General features: G+C 52.5%; 1 protein-coding gene across 12 annotated transcripts in view; it reads right to left on the reverse strand.

The window, feature by feature from the left end:
* Positions 1 to 213: 213 nt before the first annotated feature.
* UBR4 (ubiquitin protein ligase E3 component n-recognin 4) overlaps positions 214 to 18,562 on the reverse strand; it is a 129,447-nt gene continuing 111,098 nt past the window's right edge. For 8 of the 12 annotated variants that reach the window (XM_084821753.1, XM_084821751.1, XM_084821748.1 and 5 more), the window contains 16 exons: positions 14,872 to 14,959; positions 13,789 to 13,934; positions 12,605 to 12,712; positions 12,251 to 12,370; positions 10,498 to 10,688; positions 9,269 to 9,442; positions 8,816 to 8,915; positions 8,457 to 8,675; positions 8,071 to 8,184; positions 7,251 to 7,393; positions 6,812 to 6,937; positions 6,296 to 6,490; positions 5,194 to 5,418; positions 3,243 to 3,333; positions 1,702 to 1,864; positions 214 to 624 (listed from right to left, as the gene is read on the reverse strand). In XM_084821753.1, the coding sequence (XP_084677879.1) occupies positions 560 to 624; positions 1,702 to 1,864; positions 3,243 to 3,333; positions 5,194 to 5,418; positions 6,296 to 6,490; positions 6,812 to 6,937; positions 7,251 to 7,393; positions 8,071 to 8,184; positions 8,457 to 8,675; positions 8,816 to 8,915; positions 9,269 to 9,442; positions 10,498 to 10,688; positions 12,251 to 12,370; positions 12,605 to 12,712; positions 13,789 to 13,934; positions 14,872 to 14,959 (2,268 nt within the window). In that variant the 3' untranslated portion in view covers positions 214 to 559. The remainder of the gene's footprint in view (positions 625 to 1,701; positions 1,865 to 3,242; positions 3,334 to 5,193; positions 5,419 to 6,295; positions 6,491 to 6,811; positions 6,938 to 7,250; positions 7,394 to 8,070; positions 8,185 to 8,456; positions 8,676 to 8,815; positions 8,916 to 9,268; positions 9,443 to 10,497; positions 10,689 to 12,250; positions 12,371 to 12,604; positions 12,713 to 13,788; positions 13,935 to 14,871; positions 14,960 to 18,562) is intronic. The other 4 variants (XM_084821752.1, XM_084821750.1, XM_084821749.1 and 1 more) reach the window with 1 other exon arrangement.

The raw sequence follows: 18,562 nt of genomic DNA on the forward strand, positions 1-18,562 counted from the left end.
AATAGAACCCTCTGATGATGCATCTCACGTGCCTGAGCTTCATGCCATAACAGCTCCCTGCGGCACTCTGGTTTGAGTAAAGCGAGAGCCTTACGTATGTGAAAATGTCTCTGGGTTAAAATGCTGACTCTCAAGCCTTCCGGAGCAGAGAGACAGCAGAAAAACAGGACCAGCCTCGGGAACAGGGTAATACACCAGCCAAACTCATTTCCATCAGGTTGTATGTAACTTATTTATTGACTGGTAAAATGGTCACACACACATAAGCAGTAAAACTGACTAGGGGTGGCTTGGATTCCTCGAGTCCTTATGCATTCCTTCAGTGGTTCGGAGCACGCAAGGCAGAACGTTGAGAAGCAAGGAGAGCAACTGGGGGAAAACAAGCCAAAATCCAACATCACTCCAAAATCGGGGCTGAGGACATGAACAAAAAAAGTGAGGGGGAGGACGGGGGACTGGAGAAAAAGTAACTGCAGCACTCCTTGGGGGCAGAATACAGGGGAACGATGGGAGGCAAGCTCATCATGGTCTCTTCACATTGCTGCTCCAGGCAGGAGGCTCAGGGGATGGAGTTCAGGAGGCCCTTGAGGAAGCCGTCGGGGTCGCTGATTTCTGACAACAGTCCTGGAATCAGAACAGGTACGTCAGTCCAGCAGCTCATTCCAGAAAGCCACTCCCTTCATCATGTACCCAGACAGGCAAGCAAGCAAAGAGGCCGAAGGACCCCAGTACAGGACAGACCGGATGTCTTCCCTTCGGGGCCTTTAGTCCCCGAACCAAAGGACAGGAATCACAAGCAAACGCCTGAGCCAAGTAAGGACCATCGGTCCAGTGTCTGCCTAACCTCCCCTGCACCGCAAACCAGGCTGGGCAATCCAAACCACTGTGGCCCACAGAGAGAGAAACAATGTGATGGACATAGGCAGATGCCTTCTAGAAAGTCAAAGCACAGGTCCATCTAAGCCAGAACCACAAGGGTGTGCAACTCAGGCCCAGTTGCTAAATCCGGCCCTCTTGGGGCCCCAACCCAGTCTTCCGGGGTTCCCCAGGTGGCTGCACTCCCTTTCCCTGGCCCCATCCTCTTTCCCCTGACTGGTGGTTTTCCAGCATTTGTGCCGTCCCCCCCCCCAATTCAGAAAGGGTGAAAGGCCTCTCTGAAGGCTCAGTGACTAACAGTAAGAGCTTGAAACTAAAATATCCTGGTGTTTTGGCCCCTCCCACTTTGCCTTCGGCCCCACCCACCACTGGAATGCGGCCCCCGAGAGCTTCTCCAAAATGGAATGCAGCCCTCGGGCTGAAAGAGGATCAGCACCCCTGCAGTACCGTCTTGCTCTGACTGGCAGAGGTTCCCCAGGGTCTTTCTCAGCCTTGCTACACAGCATCCTTTCAGATGGACAGGCTGGAGATCACACCTGGGACCCACTGCATGTGGTACCCCCAACTTATGTCCCCTCCCCCTTTGGCAGAAAGCTGGCTCAAGGAAGTGAGCCAAGCTGCATTATGTTCCAGGTGAAGCTCTAGAGAGAGGAAGGTCAGATGGGCAAAATGGTACATCGCCACTTTCCCCCACCTATGTTCACTCGAGTTCCAACCCAAGCAGGAAGCATCACAGCTGCTTCCACCCTTCACCCTAATATGCAGCATGTGACATGCAAAAACACCGCCCCCACCCTGGTTCCATGGAGCAACGTCGGCACTAACCAGCCACGTCCAGAAATTCTGAGAAGGTTTCTACAGGCATGAACTCCTCCTGGAAGGTCTTCAGAGCCTTGTCTGCCGCCTCGTGGATGGGCATGTCGTTGTGGCGGATGTATTCTGCCAGAGAGTAGGACCAGCCCCCCTCTGTGTTACTCGTAGGCACCTTCTGAATAGGAAGGAGAAGGGAAGTTTGAGCTTGGGGGACACAACAGAGCCAGACAAAGGTTCAAGCACGGCTTTAAAGCAGGGATCAGACAAAGGGGGGTCTATCGGCAAGAACCTGCCACAGAAGCTCACTGGGAAGCAGTCTTCCCCTTCAGCAGGAGGCACTGGGTTGGCTACTGTGGTGGGAAGGAGGATGCTGGGCAAAATGGACCTCTGGTTCAATATGGCCAGGCCCTTCTGCTATTGCTAGCCAGGGGAGCTAGGGAGAGGCTGCCTTCATGCCCTACTTGTGGACTTCTTGCTGGGCCCAGCTCGCAACAGGAAGCTGGACGAGAAAGACCCGGATTGAAATCCAGCAGGAGGCTTTTTGTGTTCTTATTCAGGGGAGTCGAATCTCACCCATTGAGGCAGGGATGTTGAAACTCAGGCCCCAGGTCCAAATCTGGCCTGCCTGGGTTCCCAGTCCAGCTCCTCCGGATGCCCACACATCCTTCTCCTGGCCCAAAATGCTTCACCCCAACCACCAATCGTTTGGTAGTTTCCCAGTTTTTGTGCAGTTCTTTCCCCATTCTAAAAAGGTCAAGATGCCCCTCCTAAGGCTTAGTTCCTGCCAGTAAGCGTTTTAAGCTACAATATGCTGGTATTTGGGGTATTTTTGGCCTCGTCCCTTTTGCCTTCGGACCTGCCCACCACTGGAAGCCCCAGACAGCTTCTCCGAAAATGGAATTCAGCCCTTGGGCTGGAAGAGGTTCAATGACCCTGTATTAAGGTTTTGATGAAGTAGGGTGGTTGGGGTTACTCTGTTTTTACAGCACATATTTCATCCCTCTAAGAAAGCTGGAGCAAACTGCAGAGGCTGGGGGGCAGGAAGATCTGGACCACTTGAGTAAATTCTCTGAATTCCAATTTGCATGCATTGTTTTTAGGTTTCTGTTCACTGGGATTTCCCCCAAGGTTCCCCATTTATTTATTTATTACATTTATTAATCGCCCATCTGACTGGTCACCCAGCCACTCTGGGCGATGTACAACCCACCATAAACAATTTAAAACAATAAAATTTTACCATAAAATTTTTTTAAAAAAAATACCCTAACCCACCCCAAATGCCTGCCTGAACAACCATGTTTTTAATGCACGACGGAAGCTCATTAAAGAGGGGGCATGACGGAGTTCCCTAGGGAGGGAGTTCCACAGAGTGGGGGCCACCACAGAGAAGGCCCTCTCCCTCGTCCCCACCAGTCTAGCTGTCCTGGCTGATGGGACAGAGAGAAGGCCATCCTAGAAGGCCATTCTTGATGCTGTGCCTGCGCCTCCTAGAATCAAATGGGACAGTGGAAAATTTAGCCCTCGAACTGTGCTGAGAGCCAAGTCCTTACTTTGAACATGTTGTAAATAAGATCCACGAGGGCCCAGAAGAGGAGGCCGGAGCGATAAGCAGAATAGTCCTTCACCGCTTTATCTGTCAGCCTGTTCAGAGAGACAGAAATGAAAAATCAAGACCTCAGAGTGAGTGCTTCTTTTTGCTGCCTAGAACGTGGCTGATGAATAGCCCCGGCTGCGGCAATAGCCGAAAGCCCATCAATAAAACATGTGGGAAAGTGCACATATGAGCTCAGCCGGGCGTTGGCAGGAGGGAACTCACACAGAGGGAGCTGGGAATGTGCCGTATTTTTCCCTAGCAAAGCAATTTATACCTACGGCTGCAAAGTGTGTTGGGCAACACAGTGTCTGGGACAGGTTTTGAAACACCTGCAGTCTCTCGCTTCTGGTTCTGTTGTTGTCTGTTTAAATAAAAGCTTCTAGTGCTCAAGGCGATGGGGGTAAGCTACCACAGCTGTGCCACCGGCCTGCAGTTTCACTGGAGATTCGCAAGGGGCTTCACTTCTTCCTACCCCACCCAGAACGTGACTGAAAAGGGCACGCCAGTGCTACCAAGCTAAAGAGGTTGATTAAGCTGCCTCCACTTCTGTCAGGGACTCCAAGCCCTTGGTTGCTCGTGAACGGTGCGCAGTCCCTTAGGAAACGGCTCCCGTGGGAGCGATCGCTACTTCCCCAGAACTCGAGAGGAGGCATGAATCAAATGGCAGATTTCCCTTACGACAGCAGAAACCCGCCAAAGCAATCGATACCAAAGCCAGCGGCCCCTCTGAAGGTTACAAGACCACTCCGGTGCGATTACAAAGCATCCAAACGCAACCCTCCCACTATAGCACACCAGGCATCTGCTCTCGCTCACTTCAAGCAAGCTGCAAAGACAGATGCCGAGCGAAGGCATGGAGAGCAGCTCCTCAAAAGGCTCCTCCTCCCTCTCATCTAACACAGCTAAGCCACTTCTGGAATGTTCTAAATGGTCAAGTGCTGATATACCCTCCACACACAACCCCTCCCCCAGCCAACGTCTGAAATGGATCCCCCCCCCCCCCCCCCCGGCCAAAGGTAGAGCCCTGGGTCCAGAGGCATCCTACTGCTGGCCCATCATAGGGGCTGATGTCACATACTCCTATCCCCTTTCATGCCTGAGGAGGGTGCTGACGCCTGAGCACACACAGCATCCCTCAAGCTATCAAAACGGCCTTCTACAAAATTCCTAACTGTATGAGCCACTGCTCTAGAATTCTCCTTTAAACATCTAGTATCCACTGGAGTTTTTAGCTTTGTCTTGCAGTCTTTTCAATCGTTTTAACTGTTGCCAGCATGCTGTATAAATGGATGTATTGCTTTAGCTCCGTTTTATCTTGTTCGGTCGTATTTTAACTTTTCCTCACAAGCTGGTTGATTACAGAGCTAAACCCCATGGTTGGATAGTCTTTGGCAGGATACGCAAAAGCGAAACTCCTCAGAAGAGAAATGGAACAGGAGAGCCTTAGCTGTGGGAATTAGTCCTCTGTTCCTGAGCTGTAAACACACACGTTCCCCTTTGATCACAAAAGCTAACCAAAGACGAAACCCAAGGTCTGTGGCACAGATTGTGTAGCCCAGGTTTGGGCAATAGCGAGGGGTTATGGGAGGTGAAGTCCAACAACATCTGGACGGCCAGAAATGGTTCATCCCTGGTGTAGCCCATTGAGTCTAAGGGTCCCAATCCGACTTGCTGCTCTCACTCTGGAGGAGGGAGTGTAACCCACGGGGGGAGGAGGGAGTGTAACCCACGGGGGGAGGAGGGAGTGTAACCCACGGGGGGAGGAGGGAGTGTAACCCACGGGGGGAGGAGGGAGTGTAACCCACGGGGGGAGGAGGGAGTGTAACCCACGGGGGAGGAACCGGTTCCTTCCCCCAGCAGCGCAGCCGCAGAAGGGAAGAGAGTGTGTAGCCCACCCCCCCACTCACCTGCTTGCTCCCCCCGGCGAGACCACCCGCGCGTGGGCAATCACCAACAGCCGTTTCAGGATGTCAATGCGCATCGCTTTCCACCTCTCTGGGGGCAGGATGTGAAGCGCCAAGACCGTGAAGTAATGGGGCCCGTCCACCTCAAAGGCACTCTCCACCCATTTCTCCTTCGGATGCTCCAGGAAGCTCTGGAAATTCTTTTCTTCCCGGGAGGTTGCGCGTGTCCTAGGAGGCAAGCAGGGGGCCTTGCAGAGGTGGTGCTCTCCTCCAGGAGAAACCCCGCAAAACACCGGTGCAGAAGCTCAGGCCCAAGGGCCAAAGCCGGCCCCCTGGGCCTTCCCAGGAGGCCCCACCCTCTTCCCCCGACTGGCAGCCATTTGGCAGTTTCCCAGCCTGTGTGCTGTTTCCCCCCCATTTTAAGGGGTTACGATGCCTCTCCTAAGGCTTCGTTAGTGGCAGGAAGAGCTTAAAATACGGTGGCATTTTTGGATTTTTGCCCCCATCCCCACCCGCAACTTTTGTCTTCGTCTTGGCCCTCCCATGGAATATGGCCCCGAGAGCTTCTCCAAAATGAAACCCAGCCCTCAAGCTGAAAGAGCTTCTCCACTCCCGCCTTGTGCTCTGCAAGGGAAGCGACTGGAGCGGCAGTGGCTGGGAACAAAGCCACACAGAGACGGCAACATCTCTGCTGAGGTCCCTCCCGGGATGCTTTGCTAAGCAAGGCAGCAGGTCAATGTATGAGTGACACCGGGGTTGAGGGACGCTCAAGCAGAAGCCAAGCCAATGGGCCACAAGAGCCACATTCTGGATCCTGGTGGACCGCTTCAAGCCCTACTGCAGCTTCGACAAGTATGGCTCCCCCAGATAACCGAGGGGGCGGAAACAAAACCCTCTCTCCACTCGCAGGTCTCCCCATGACCTGTGTCCAAAGACCCTCCTTCACTGAGGGAGAGACTGGGGATGCGCCTTTTGCACAGGAACCCCAGGCTTACAGAGCTCTGCCACCGACAGTTTCGACTCTTAAATCACTCGCCGGCAACCTTCACGCAGGCCCCTTTGGCTAACGGGAACGCTGGCCCAAAGAGAGAGTAAGGGTACTGACGTGTTGAGGACATAAAGCACCGTGTGAATGATGTAGGGGATGAGGTGGATGTTGCTCTCCCGCCCGCCGCCGCCCGTGTCCACACTGAACGACTGCTCCATGGCAAACCGGAGGAACAGCAGCTTGGTGTCGTGAACGTTGAGCTGGTACGTGGGCTCCCGCTGCCCCGTACACTCCTGAAGGTAGGTGTTGTGCCTGCAGGGGAACCACCAGCAGGTGAGGGCTGTGGATCTCCTAGCAGGGCTGGGAAAGTCACAGGACGCCAAGCGGTACACGTGGGAATAGAGTCACCTTTTTAAAGAGCCCAGTGGAAACTCTAGCCTCAGGGAGGGGTTGAAAGGGTCAAAACACAGAGGTTATGACTATTTTGTGGGAGGTAAAGGCCTTTCTCCTTCCTTCGCCCTCCAGCCAACATTTGCAGGTGGGAAGATGGCACTTGGCAGAGACTGACAACGACTCCCCGCCCCAACACCCCCCAAATATAAAGCAGGCAAATGGGCACCCGCTCAGACTCGCCTCGCTAAGCAGGTGGCAAAGGCTGATTCCGGGACGTGAGGCCCCCAAACCGGCAAGAGACCATTGCACTTGGTGTTGGCATTCTGCAGGGCTGCGCTTTCCCACTCCTCGCGTCCACGTGCCAGCCTGTGGGGGAAGCAAAGCAACGCCACGTCCATCAAGAAAACATTTCCCCAAACATCTTCCTCCTGTGGCGGCCCTCAAAATCCAGTTAGCCCTTTTGGACATCCATTTGGGACACAGGTTGAAAAACAGCAAAGCCCCGAAACCGAACAACCTAAGTCAGTCTGAAGTATCTGGGCTTAGCTCCTCAACAAAGCTGTGACTCGTTCAGGCAGAGGGGCAGGGATTCTTCCCAGCTAAGCATGACCCTGTCGGATCATGCGGCTGCCAACCTGCGAATGATGCCTCAGCCACAGACCCGCAAGTCAGGCCTTACCTCACCGCGGCCAGGTGGCAGTCGTAGTGGACAATGTTGAAATGCGAGACAGTACTGTAGCCTTGCTGCTTCCGGGGCTTGTTCTCGAACTCCTCCAAGGCGACCCGCTTGGTGAAGGTGTAAATGCCCAGGACTTTGGTTGGCTGCAGCAAAAAACAGAAGCTATGCTAGAACAAGGCCAGGGGCCTGGGATACAAGATCTAGCTGAGTTCCTCTGGCAGAAGAAGATGGAAACATCAGCAATGGCTTTTTTCTTGTCCTTGCAAGTATCGCCCCACTCAGCTACATACATTCGTATTCTTAGATTTATTAGATGCCTTTCTCAAAAAAGACTCAAGATGTCTTAACACATAATTAAAACATATGAAATTTAAAACTGTTATCCCCTAAAATATCCCATAGAACAACGAAAACATCAGTGGCAACCACAACAATTCAACAATTAAACAGCCTATCACAGGCCATCAAAATGCCTGGGAGTAGAGGAAAGTCTTAACCTCGCGCCAATAAGATGATGATGCTGGTGCCAGGCAGAACTTGCTGGGGAGAGCATTTCACAATCGGGGGGCCACCACTGAGAAGGCCCCCTCCCTTGTTGCCACCCTCCGAGCCTCTCTCAGAGGAGGAGGGCCTTAGATGTTGATCACAGAGTACAGGTGGCTTCACAGATCTCAGCTTTCCCGTCACTTAGAAAGGCAGCCAAGAAACACCATGTGCATGCACACGAGAGAGAGAGAGAGAGAGAGAGAGATCACAAATGACTGCATGCAACCCGGCAACTGGATAGCCTTCCGGACTTCTGCTTTCCCGAAGGGCCTACCTGAAACTTGTAGCCTTCCCTGCAGATGCAACAGGTCAGGCCGGGCTCTTCTATCAGCTCCTCCATTTGCTTCAACAGCGCTGTCTTGGTCACCACCTGGCCCTTCTCGTTGGTCTGAAAGAGCAAGCAGAGCAAGACTGTTGGAGAGAGAAACGGGGTGGGTGGCATGAAAACTGGAGGGTGAGGAGTTGCTAGAGAACATTTCAAGACACCAGAGAGCCTCCCCCAACTCGGGGCTGCATCAGAGGCACCAAACGTTCAGCATCAGAAAAGCTGTCCTGACCTTACAGTAGCTGCAGCAGTCGCAGACGAAAACCCCGCTTGCCCCCAAGGTGAGAAGTTCTGCTGGAACAAACTGGCCCCAGCAAAGAGCCTCCTGTCGTTACCGTCATGCCGAGGGTGCCCAAGGCCTTCTGGCGCATGGCCATAGCCATGCGCTTCTTCTCCGCTCGCGTCTCCCTCCGCGCCGCGTCGATCTTCTTGTTGACCTCTGGGTGCTCCCGCAGCGCCTCCAGGAGGTTCTCGGCCAGCGTCCCAATCCCTTCGTCGCTGGAGACTTGCTCCAGCTTGTGCAGGTTGGTGATCGAGTCGTTCCCGATCAGCACCTGTTACCGGGGGGGGGGGGGGGGTGTCAAAGCACATGACGATCACCTCTTGATAGGGTGGAGCTGGAATGTCTCCAGTCACCCATGTAAGTAGCGTCTGGAAACAAATGGGGGGGGGGGAGGAAAGATGTCTCCCTCACCTGTGTGGCAGGGTGCTGCGTGGCCAGCCCTCGGAGCAGCCGGAGGATGAAAGGAAGGGCTGGCCGAGACAAAAACTTCTTCCACACATCAGCATCCAAACTGCACAGAGAAGGTAAAAAAAAAAGTCAGCCGTTGAAAGGCTGCTCTCAACAGGGAGGCATCCAGCTATCCCGAGAAGAGCCCGATGCCCCCGCCCCAGCCCCTCGTGCGGCTCAAACACTCGTCCTGTGGTGGTGGTGGCTTTTCTGTAATTTAAGGGCAATTCCAATCTGAAAAAGGATCTGTATACCCGGCATTGGCATTGGATTTTAATAGCACACTCAGCAGTTTTTCTTTGTTGTTGCTTTTATCTCTGTATTTTAATTGTTGCTTTAACGTAGTTTGTACAGCACCCTGTGGTTTGATTAATGAAGGGTGATGTATAAATATTCCAAATAAATAGCAGCCCTCACTTCTTGGCACTGGGGATATGTTCCTTCATGTAGTCCAAGGCATTCTGTGTGATCCCCCTCTGAAGGATGAGATCTTTCAGGAGGTGCCCATTGCTGTTGTTCTTGATTCCAGCAGCTATTTTACAGAAACAGTCCAGGAAGACTTTGTCATCCCCGCTGTGCTCTTCATCGTACCTGAAGGAGGAGGAGAGACGGGGATTCAGCAAAAACAGTGGAGAGCGGGCTTGTGTTCTGAGCCCCCAACCCATCCGCAATCGGGGCATCAAGGCGGCTCACATCCTCCTCTCCAAGTAAGCTGAGCGAATTGTGTCCTCTCTCTTTTGCAGACATTCAGGTAATCTGCGTGCCCAGTTCTGGCCTGCTTCGCCTGCTTTGTGCAGAATTGAGCTTGTAAAGGGCTCTTCCACATTATGGCCAAAAATGTCTCCCAAGGCAGAGTAAAATAGTGATGCGACACTCAAGCTAAAATTATCCTTTTACTCACCATTTTCGAGCATTAATTATTGCAATTAATACTCGCTAAATTAATATCTATTAAACGTTCAATAACACTGATGCATACCAATGCAGCAAGAGGCGGAAGGATTTAGATTTGTGAGAAGCTCGGGTTTTCTTTAAAAAGAGATGTGGGTGGGGAGAGAACACGAGTTTCTAGACCTCATGACTAAGGAGATGCTTGAAATGCTGTAGGTGATACTTGCTGGAAATCTCAGAAACCAGAGGGGAGGGCTGAGTAAGATCACCAGTGGTTGGCACCACTGGTCAGCCACCCCCATGACCAGCAGAGCAAGACCAAAGCATATACCTGTGCTCTGCTTGCGTAATGCCTAGAGGGCATAGGCACAGACTGCCCTAATATAACCCAACCATGAGACCAGCCTTCCCAAACCTGGCACCCTCCAGATGTGTTGGGACTACAGCTCCCAGCACCCCCAGCCAGCCATTGCTGGCTGGGGGTGCTGGGAGCTGTAGTCCCAACACATCTGGAGGGACTCAGCTCAGGGAAGGTGGCATTAAACTGTCCAAATTCTCGGGAACTGAACCAGCATTGAACCTGAGATACGCTAAACGGTGTGCTGACTGGTCTCTTGGGAAAGATGACGCCCCCCATCCCACTCCATTACACCCGCGGTGTCCCTCCCGTACAGATTTGTTAAGTGCCCCATTTGCAGACTTAAACCGAGGAAAGGGTTTTGTTTTTGTCCCCTCGGTTGTCAGGGCAGCCCTACTTGTCGAAGCTGCAGTAGGGCTTGAAGCGGTCCACCAGGATTTGCATCTTCTCCATCTCGCCGAAGGACAGGTACGGGATGATGCGCAGCAGGCCCTGCAGGACGCTGGGGTTCGAGCGGACAAAGGTGCTGTTGATCTGGTCCAGGAGCATGACCAGCTGGTCCTTGTCGCCCGTCAGGAGGAGGTTGCCCTGTGGGGGGAGGACAGGCAAGGATGAAACACGCCCCTACCCGCTCCAGGTGTTGTTGGGACTGCAACCCTCCATCGCCCCTGTCCACTGGCATCCTGGCTGGGGCATCATGATGGGAGTCAAACAGCACACTGGCCATAGATTCCCCCACCCCTGAGTATCCCACGCCTTCCATTTCAAAAACAAAGCTCCCCGGGCAGCAGGTGCCACCGTATTAGCATTGCTTTGCGCAGCTAAACGCATAAGCTGGGAAAACAGGGTTTTTACCCATCTAGGCACGCAATGAGACAGCTTTTAGGGTCTGGCCTGCACTTTAGCACTGCCAGAGAGGTGAGTTTGAAAAGACCCCCCAGTCTCGCCAGGGGGCTCCTGACTGCCCTTCAGCTCCTATCACCCCCTTGAGTGTGGTGAAAGGATCAGAGGCTGCAGTAAGATCCAGCTATTGTGACCTTAAGACCCTGGTCAACCAGCCACATTCCCTAGGGGCCAACTCTTAGCGAGGGGGTGGGCAGGCAAGTGTCCGAAGCCCCTCCTCATAAAGTCACTTGCCAGCAAGTTCTGTTGCCACTGACAACAGTGTCTTCACACTGGTTTTAACTGTTGTGAACCGCCCAGAGAGCTTCAGCTACTGGGCGGTACAGAAATATAATAAATACACAAATAAATAGAATGAATTACAGCCGATGCAGAGATGTGGCAGAAGGGCACCCCTTAAGGACCTTGGAGGCTGATCAGAAGGAGGCCTGACCAGAGCAGTGACTTGTGAAGACAGACGACAGAAAGCCTCCTCTGTTGCTACGCATCTTCGGCTTACAGCAACCTTCGACTACTTCATTCACCCACTTCCTTGCAACACAACATGAGCTGTTTTTTGGCAATATGTAGAGAAACCAGAAGCAGCCTCCTGGAGTCAGGGAAGCCGTGCTCCAAAGTCCCTCCCAGGAGGCCAATAGTAAAACTCTATCAATCCATCCAACTGATGGATGCCTGACTTCCTGTGACTGCCATTAAAACCCTCTCAGGGTCAGACCTGTCTTAACCCCAGCCTGAAAAGACAAGAATGGCTCTCAGCAGTAAGTGATCCCCTGCAGAGCTGGCAGAATAATGACAGCGTTTGGAGCAGGGGGTGGGGGAGGAAGATAATGGAAGAAGGGATCCTGGTACAACCTTAGGTCTTGCAATTGGATTAGTTACTCGCACTGGGGGCATTTTGGACAGGGAAGCCAGATGCACCAGGCTACTTTAGGCCTAGTTTTAAGTGGGGGCCCTCATCTTGTGGGAGCTACCGCAGACAGGCCTCTGCCACCAAGGAGCATACAAAACTGAAGCAACCAACAGGGGAAACAAATGACGAAATGCAAGCATGAGTAAGAAGGGATGAGCACACGGAGGAATAAGGCTGCCCCCTGGAGCAGAGAAGAGCAAATCTGTCCATCAAAAGCCACCAATAGAGTTAACAAACTTTTTCCCTGCTTCCTAGGAAGGGACACCACCCCAGTTACAGAGCCTATGGCAGTACAAGGAGCGTTAGTGTTGCCCCCAGCCCTGTCCCACACACGTACCTTGTCCTCGCTCAGCGGCTCCGCGTTGGACTCATCCAAGATGATCTCCATGATGCTGAGCACTTGCTCTGCCACAGCCGCTCCACCACTGTCTTTGCTCTCCTGCTCAGCCACCAGCGCCTGAGGGAGAAGGCGAGGACAGCAACGGTCACCCTAGCCTCCCAAGACCTTGCCAAAGCATCCCAGCAGCATCCTCTAGCACAAGGCACAGGCAAGGGGGTGCAGCGCGGCGGAACTAACGGAATGCTCTCGTTTTCTTCCCATGGAATGGGAGGACAACTTCCAAGGCAGGAGGTGAAGACTGCCAGAGCCTCCCGTTTCCACCCCTGCCTGCGGCGGGAGAGTTTGTCTTACCAGGTTCAGCGTCCCCAGCATGACGTTGAGGGTGTTCATCTCCAGCTTGACCAGCTGCTGGCGGTTGACTTTCACTTTGACACAGTAGCTAAAGAGCTTCAGCAGCACCTGCGCAGGGAGGAGACAGGCGCACAAAACTGTGTGTGGGGTGGAGAAAGCAGAGAGGAAGAGGCTTTTCTCCTTCTCACAATAATACTAGAAGCGAACGGGGTCATCCCATGAGACTGAATGGTGAGAGCGTCAGGACAGATCACAGGAACTCCTTCTTCGCCCAGCACATAGCTGCTGCAAGATGGAGTGATGGCCACCAACTCTGAATGGCTTTAAATGGGGATTAAACAAATTTGCGGAGGGTACGGCTAGGCTCCTCGTCCTGATGTCTATATATTCCCTCCAGGGTCAGAAGTAGCATGCCTCTGTACACCAATTGCTGGGGAACACAAGCGGGAGGGTGCTCTTGTCCTACTTGTGGGCAGCTGGTTGGCCACTGTGGGAACAGAAGGATGGGCCAGAGAGGCCTTGGTCTGATCCAGCAGGGCTCTTCTCGCATTCTTATGAGGCAAAGCATGTAGAACCCACAACAATCACCTTCAAAGATTTCAGAACCAGCTTTATTCCCAACACATGACCTCATTTTAATATTTACTGTGAAAGGTGTCCATGTATTGGGTGCTACGGGACTCAAACTGGGAGCCCAGCGGATCAGGCCCTGGCTTCGTCTGCCACCCCCTGGTCAAAGGGGGAAACTGCATGCACTTCCAGCTGGGAGAGTCACGCCAAAGATGTTCCTAGCCCACAATGTCAGGTGGTCAATCTGGTGAAGCGAATATAAAAGTTTCCAGATTGGCTCCTTTCCTTCTTTCTGGGCAGAATGTCACCGAGGGAGGCTATCGAGTCTTCTCCTGGCCCTGGCATCGGGAAAAGCAACACAGAAAGCTGTGCTGTACAGAGTCAGGCCATCGGTCCATCTAGTTCAAAAAGCACAAAAGCCGGAAGAGAAAGGAATCCAGCCACGTGTTCCCGGCCCCTGGGTAATTCTGGGCCCCAGCGGAAACAGGCAGGCAGCCCCTCGCAGGAGAGACTAAGTGCTTGTAAGAACTCAGCCGCCGGCCCTGCTGCTCAGTCCGCCCTCTGTGAACCGGAAAGAGGTGCCCAGAGAGGGCAGGGAGGGCGAGTGGGCTCACTGTCAGGAGGTGCCGGCCTTGCTTGAAGTCCTTGATTCCCGTCAAGCGGTTCAGCATGCAGCCCAGTCCGCCGCACTGCGCCATCACGCCCGCCATTCTGTACACCTCTTCCTCATCCTCCTCTTCATCTGTGGAAAAGAAAGAGGCTGACAGGAGAGAGGCAACGGCATCAACAAAGCTGGGAGAAACCACGCCAGCCAGCTGGGGCAGGGGGAGGGTGAACTCGGGCGTGGCAGGGCCAGGTTCTCCCTCTCCCCTGGAAGAAAAGCTACAGCAGGGGTGCAGAACCGCTTTCAGCCCGAGGGCTGGATTCCATTTTGGAGACGCTCTCGGGGGCCACATTCCAGGGGTGGGTGGGGCCAAAGGCAAAAGGGGCGGGGCCAAAGAACCAGTATATTGTAGCTTAAAGCGCTTACTGCCAACAACAAAGCCTTAGCAGGGGCATTTTAACCATTCAAAAGGGCGGGGGATCAAACAACTGGTGGTTGGGGGAAAGGGGGCAGGGTCAAGGGAAGGGAGTGGGACCAGAATGGAATCCAGGAGGGCTGGATTTCACCCTGGGAGCCAAGGTTCTACAACCCTGATCAAGAGGATCTGGATGGAAAATTCCCTCCAAGGATTCTGTGAGGTGCCCTTTTTACTCTCAATGGGACGGCTGACTGAAGGTGTGTGAACTGACCAATTCTGCTGTTACCATTTCATTCCCAAGAAGCTCACTATGTTGACCAACTTCTGGGGCTTTGCCAGATGAACGCCTGGCCATGTAGAGATGGCAAAACAGTTCGTTTGACTGCCTCATAATGATCCAAGAGGACATAGGGCACAACCCTATGAATGTTTAGACAGAAAAAAAGTCCTACAATTCCCAGCATTCCCCAGCCAGCCATGCGTTGTAGGACTTTTTTCTGTCTAAACACGTATAGGGTTGCACCCGTAAAGGAGGACGAGACCTCAGCTTCGTATAGCTTCTGCAAGAGCTCCTTGGGCAACCTGCTGAAGATTTCAGTTCCCCCTTCTGACCAAGGAGGGATCTCTGCAGACGCTCCTCCTCGTCTTCCGCTGAGGGAGAAGAAAGCGTCGTACCTGTAGTGGAGTCCAGCGACTCAATGAATTCTTCCGTTGCATCTCCCAGCAGCCCTCGCATGCGGTAAATGATCCTCATCGGCTCTCCCTGCGGAGGAGGCAGAAGGAACAGCAACAAAAATATGGCTTCTTGGCCACAAGTGTGAAGGAGGTGCAGCAATCCTTAAAAACATATTTCTTAGCAGGGCTGACCTGGCCCTGCAAGCAGGGCAGAGAAAACAGAATTGGACTGGTTTGCACATCAAGCTAACCCATGGTTTATTTCAGCCAGGGTTTGTTGCCCTGCCTAGGATTTGTCTGGCAAGTGATCAAAGAAACCACAGTTTGTTTTCCCAATCCATAGGTTGTTGGTCTCCCCTTCCTCCCTGTCTCCCAAACGCCTTTGTGGTGCTGTGGTACTGGCACACAGAGCAGCTGGTTTCATTTTATTTTCTTTGCCCCTCTTGCCTGCTGCCTCTGTAGCCTGGCGAAACAACCCATAGTCCTGAGCACGCCTGTCACGACAACCCATGGTTTAAAAGGCCCGGTGTTCACAATCCAACAGCAAACCGTGGCCTCTCTTTTCGGCTTGTTCAGGATTAACCAGTGGTTTGTTGGGTTCACACATCACGACAACCCAGAATTCACCAACTCATGCCATGGGTTAGGGTTACGTGCAAACCAGGCCTATATCTTACCCCTTTGAACAAAAGTTATATGGATGGACCTATGCTCTAAAACTACAATAAATATATAGAATGGGATGATGTGTTAAATTGGCGCTTAAAAAAAAAAAGAGAAACACAAATCTCCCACTGACGGGAAGACGACTGGGGGGGAGAGTGAAGAGTGACAGTTTAATAAGCTTTTAAGTAAAACAGGGTATTAGGAAAGTGGCTAAGCAGAGTAGGGAGTTGTTACAACTTTCCCTGTGGGGAGGGGGCTTGTTTCATGCCCGAAGCCCTGGCTGTCTCTCTCTCTCTCTGAACTTTCTATTTTAATACCATTTTAAGTCTGAATACAGAGCAGAAAAGAATGGAGGGTGGGGGAAAATCCTGGCTTTGGGAGAAGGAGACCTTCTTTGGGGGAAAGCAAGAGGAGAGAAGAGGACCTGTCAAGAAGTCTGCCGCTAAGCCTAATGTGGAATAAGCAGCGCTTAATGTCAGAGAAGATTCCGAAATCGTCGGGGAAAACCCTCAGGGGAAGATCTGCTCAAAGGCCGCGCTAGAGACCCGCAATTAGCACCACGGGGGGCTCTGGTAAAATGGCAAGTGAACAAAGGGAAAGCGGGTGAAAGAGAGACAAGGGAAACAAGTACCGCCCCGAGGTTAGTGTCTTGTGAGCCTATTTTGCTCGGGAACCAGAGCTGGGGCTCCAGAAGGAGGCAGGCAGATGAAAGCCGGGTTCGCTGACAGTAATGCTGACGAACTCCCCCGGCCTTTCAGGATGGCAGCAGAGCATCCTGGGAAGTGGCGCCGAGATGCAACAGGCGACAGTCACGCACGACCCGCGATCTGGCAGGTTGGCGTCCTTCCTCCTACAGTAGGCGCCCCCGCTGCCCAAGCTCCCAGGATGGCTGGGATGGCCTTCTAGGAACCTTGAGATCCAAGAGGCGGGGGGAGGGGGGCAGGAAGAAGAGGGGCTGCGTGCATTTCCACCATTTTCTCCCAGGCCAAAGAAACGAATCTCCTCACATATCCACACACAGCATCCTGCCACCTTTGTGGTGTGGTCTAATGCTTTTAAGAGGCTGCAGCATTCACAACCTGCCAGTTAAGTGTCCAAAGGTGGGGTGTAACATCAAAAAGAATCGAAATAAAGGTCCCCATGCCCCGGCTCATCTTCTAAGCCTCAGTAAGGACAAATCCTCACACCTGCATTCAACAGGGAAAGGCCCCCACAAGGTGGGTTTGGGCTGCATTCGTTTCCCTGAAACACGCCATCGTGGGCTGGGGGGAGGATCAGTGAAAGCCATCTTTGAAAACCAAAAACTTCTTTTTCGAGAACTTCGAGTTCTTTCCCTGGCATGGAAAATACCAGCTATCACTGGCTGAGGGCACATTCAAATTAAATCACTGATGTAGATGGTGCCAATGTGGTACATGGCATTTGCCGCAGCAGGTCCCTGCCCCAAGCTGATTTCAAGCGACAGGATGAAACAAGCAACGAATAAACAGCTACACATACTTAATAGGGCGGTCATCTGATTACGAGCCACTTTCCCCAGCCTGGTGCCCCCCAGATGTGTTGGACAGCAACTCCCATTATCCCCAGCCATGCTGACTGGGGATGATGGAAGTCACAATCCCACACATCTGGAGTGCACCAGGCTGAGGAAGGCTGGATGACAGATATCTTAATTTGATTCATCAGAACTTTTAATCAATTAAAAGAGGATGAACTTTAGTCCTGGCAGACATTCTTCTGTCTTGGCTGCCTGACAATTTTAACAGTATCTCGCCTTTTGGTCATGTTTCAGTGTTTTGCTCTTTCATTAAATTGTGTAAGCTGTCTGGGGGTGGGAGGTCAGAGACAAAAGAAGAGGATATAAATACTTATGAAACCAAAGAACTGTGAATTAATTGAGCAATTAAATCTGCAGATGGAAAAATAATCGTTCCAAATAAGAAAAAGCTTTCTGTGTATGTAAACAAAGCCTCATATGTTGCATCAGGCCTTCTTAGGAGAAGGTGACGCAACCCCCCCCCCCCAAAAAAAAAGAACAACCAAGAAGAGAGACCAAGTCCAAAGATGCTGACAATAGTTTATTAGGAGCTCTTAATAAACTGTCATCAGTTTATTAGGGAGCAACCTATGGCCGCTAGACAGCGGCTAGATGGCCATAGGATATGCTCTCTTCCGGGAACCGACCTTGGTGCCTGCGCTCCGAGGTTGGTTCCTGGAAAACCGGCCTCCCCCCATGTCCACGCTGCCTTTGAGGCAGCGTGGAGAAGACCCGTCCTCCACGCTCGGAAGAGGAGCGCAGAGCGGCTGTAAAGGGGCGGGGCTGGGGGCGTTCTGGGAGGGGAGAGCAGATCTGCGTGCACGACACAGCCCATGTGTTGTACAGCAGCCTGCTCTCCCACTCGGCCCCCCATGACCAGAGAGCCCAAAACGGCTGTCTAGCAGAAAAAGCAGGGCAGGAGAGGAGATCCCCAGTCCCCTCTCCTCCTCGCCCCTGGGAATGCCCCCTGGAAGCTGGCTTGGTTCTCTCCGCGCTGGCTGAGAGTGGGAGGGGAGCTCAGACTCCTGGGTCTGAGGTCGGAGTACTGTCTCTGACCTTGGATTCAAGAATCTGGACTGTTCTATGGCCCTCCAGATGGCCACAGGATCGTGCCCTAAGACATTTGTTTTAAATCATCTAATGAACCAAATAAACATCTCAGCTTAATTTTGGCACAGGGCAAGGACCATGGGGTTGTCAAAGGTTTAACAGCCACTATGTGAAACTGACATGGTAGAAACCACTTCACAGAGACCTCCCAGTATCACGTGTGAACAAGGACACTGAAGCCCAAACCCAGTTTCCCGTGGCCATTATGCAGGTGCGCAGGGGTTGGGGGGAACCATACAGAAACTGTACACCAGGGCCCTGACCAGGAAAATAATTGAAAGTAGATAGTGAAGTGCTAAAACCAATCTGTGAAATTCTCTCTCACTCAAGAAGAAAATAAATGAGAATAAAAGTCAGCACCCTTGCATCACAGCTACC

This window comes from Heloderma suspectum, chromosome 15, assembly GCF_057233095.1.
Source record: "Heloderma suspectum isolate Gila_16-S chromosome 15, 16-S_ref, whole genome shotgun sequence".
NCBI classification, from domain to species: Eukaryota; Metazoa; Chordata; class Lepidosauria; order Squamata; family Helodermatidae; genus Heloderma; species Heloderma suspectum.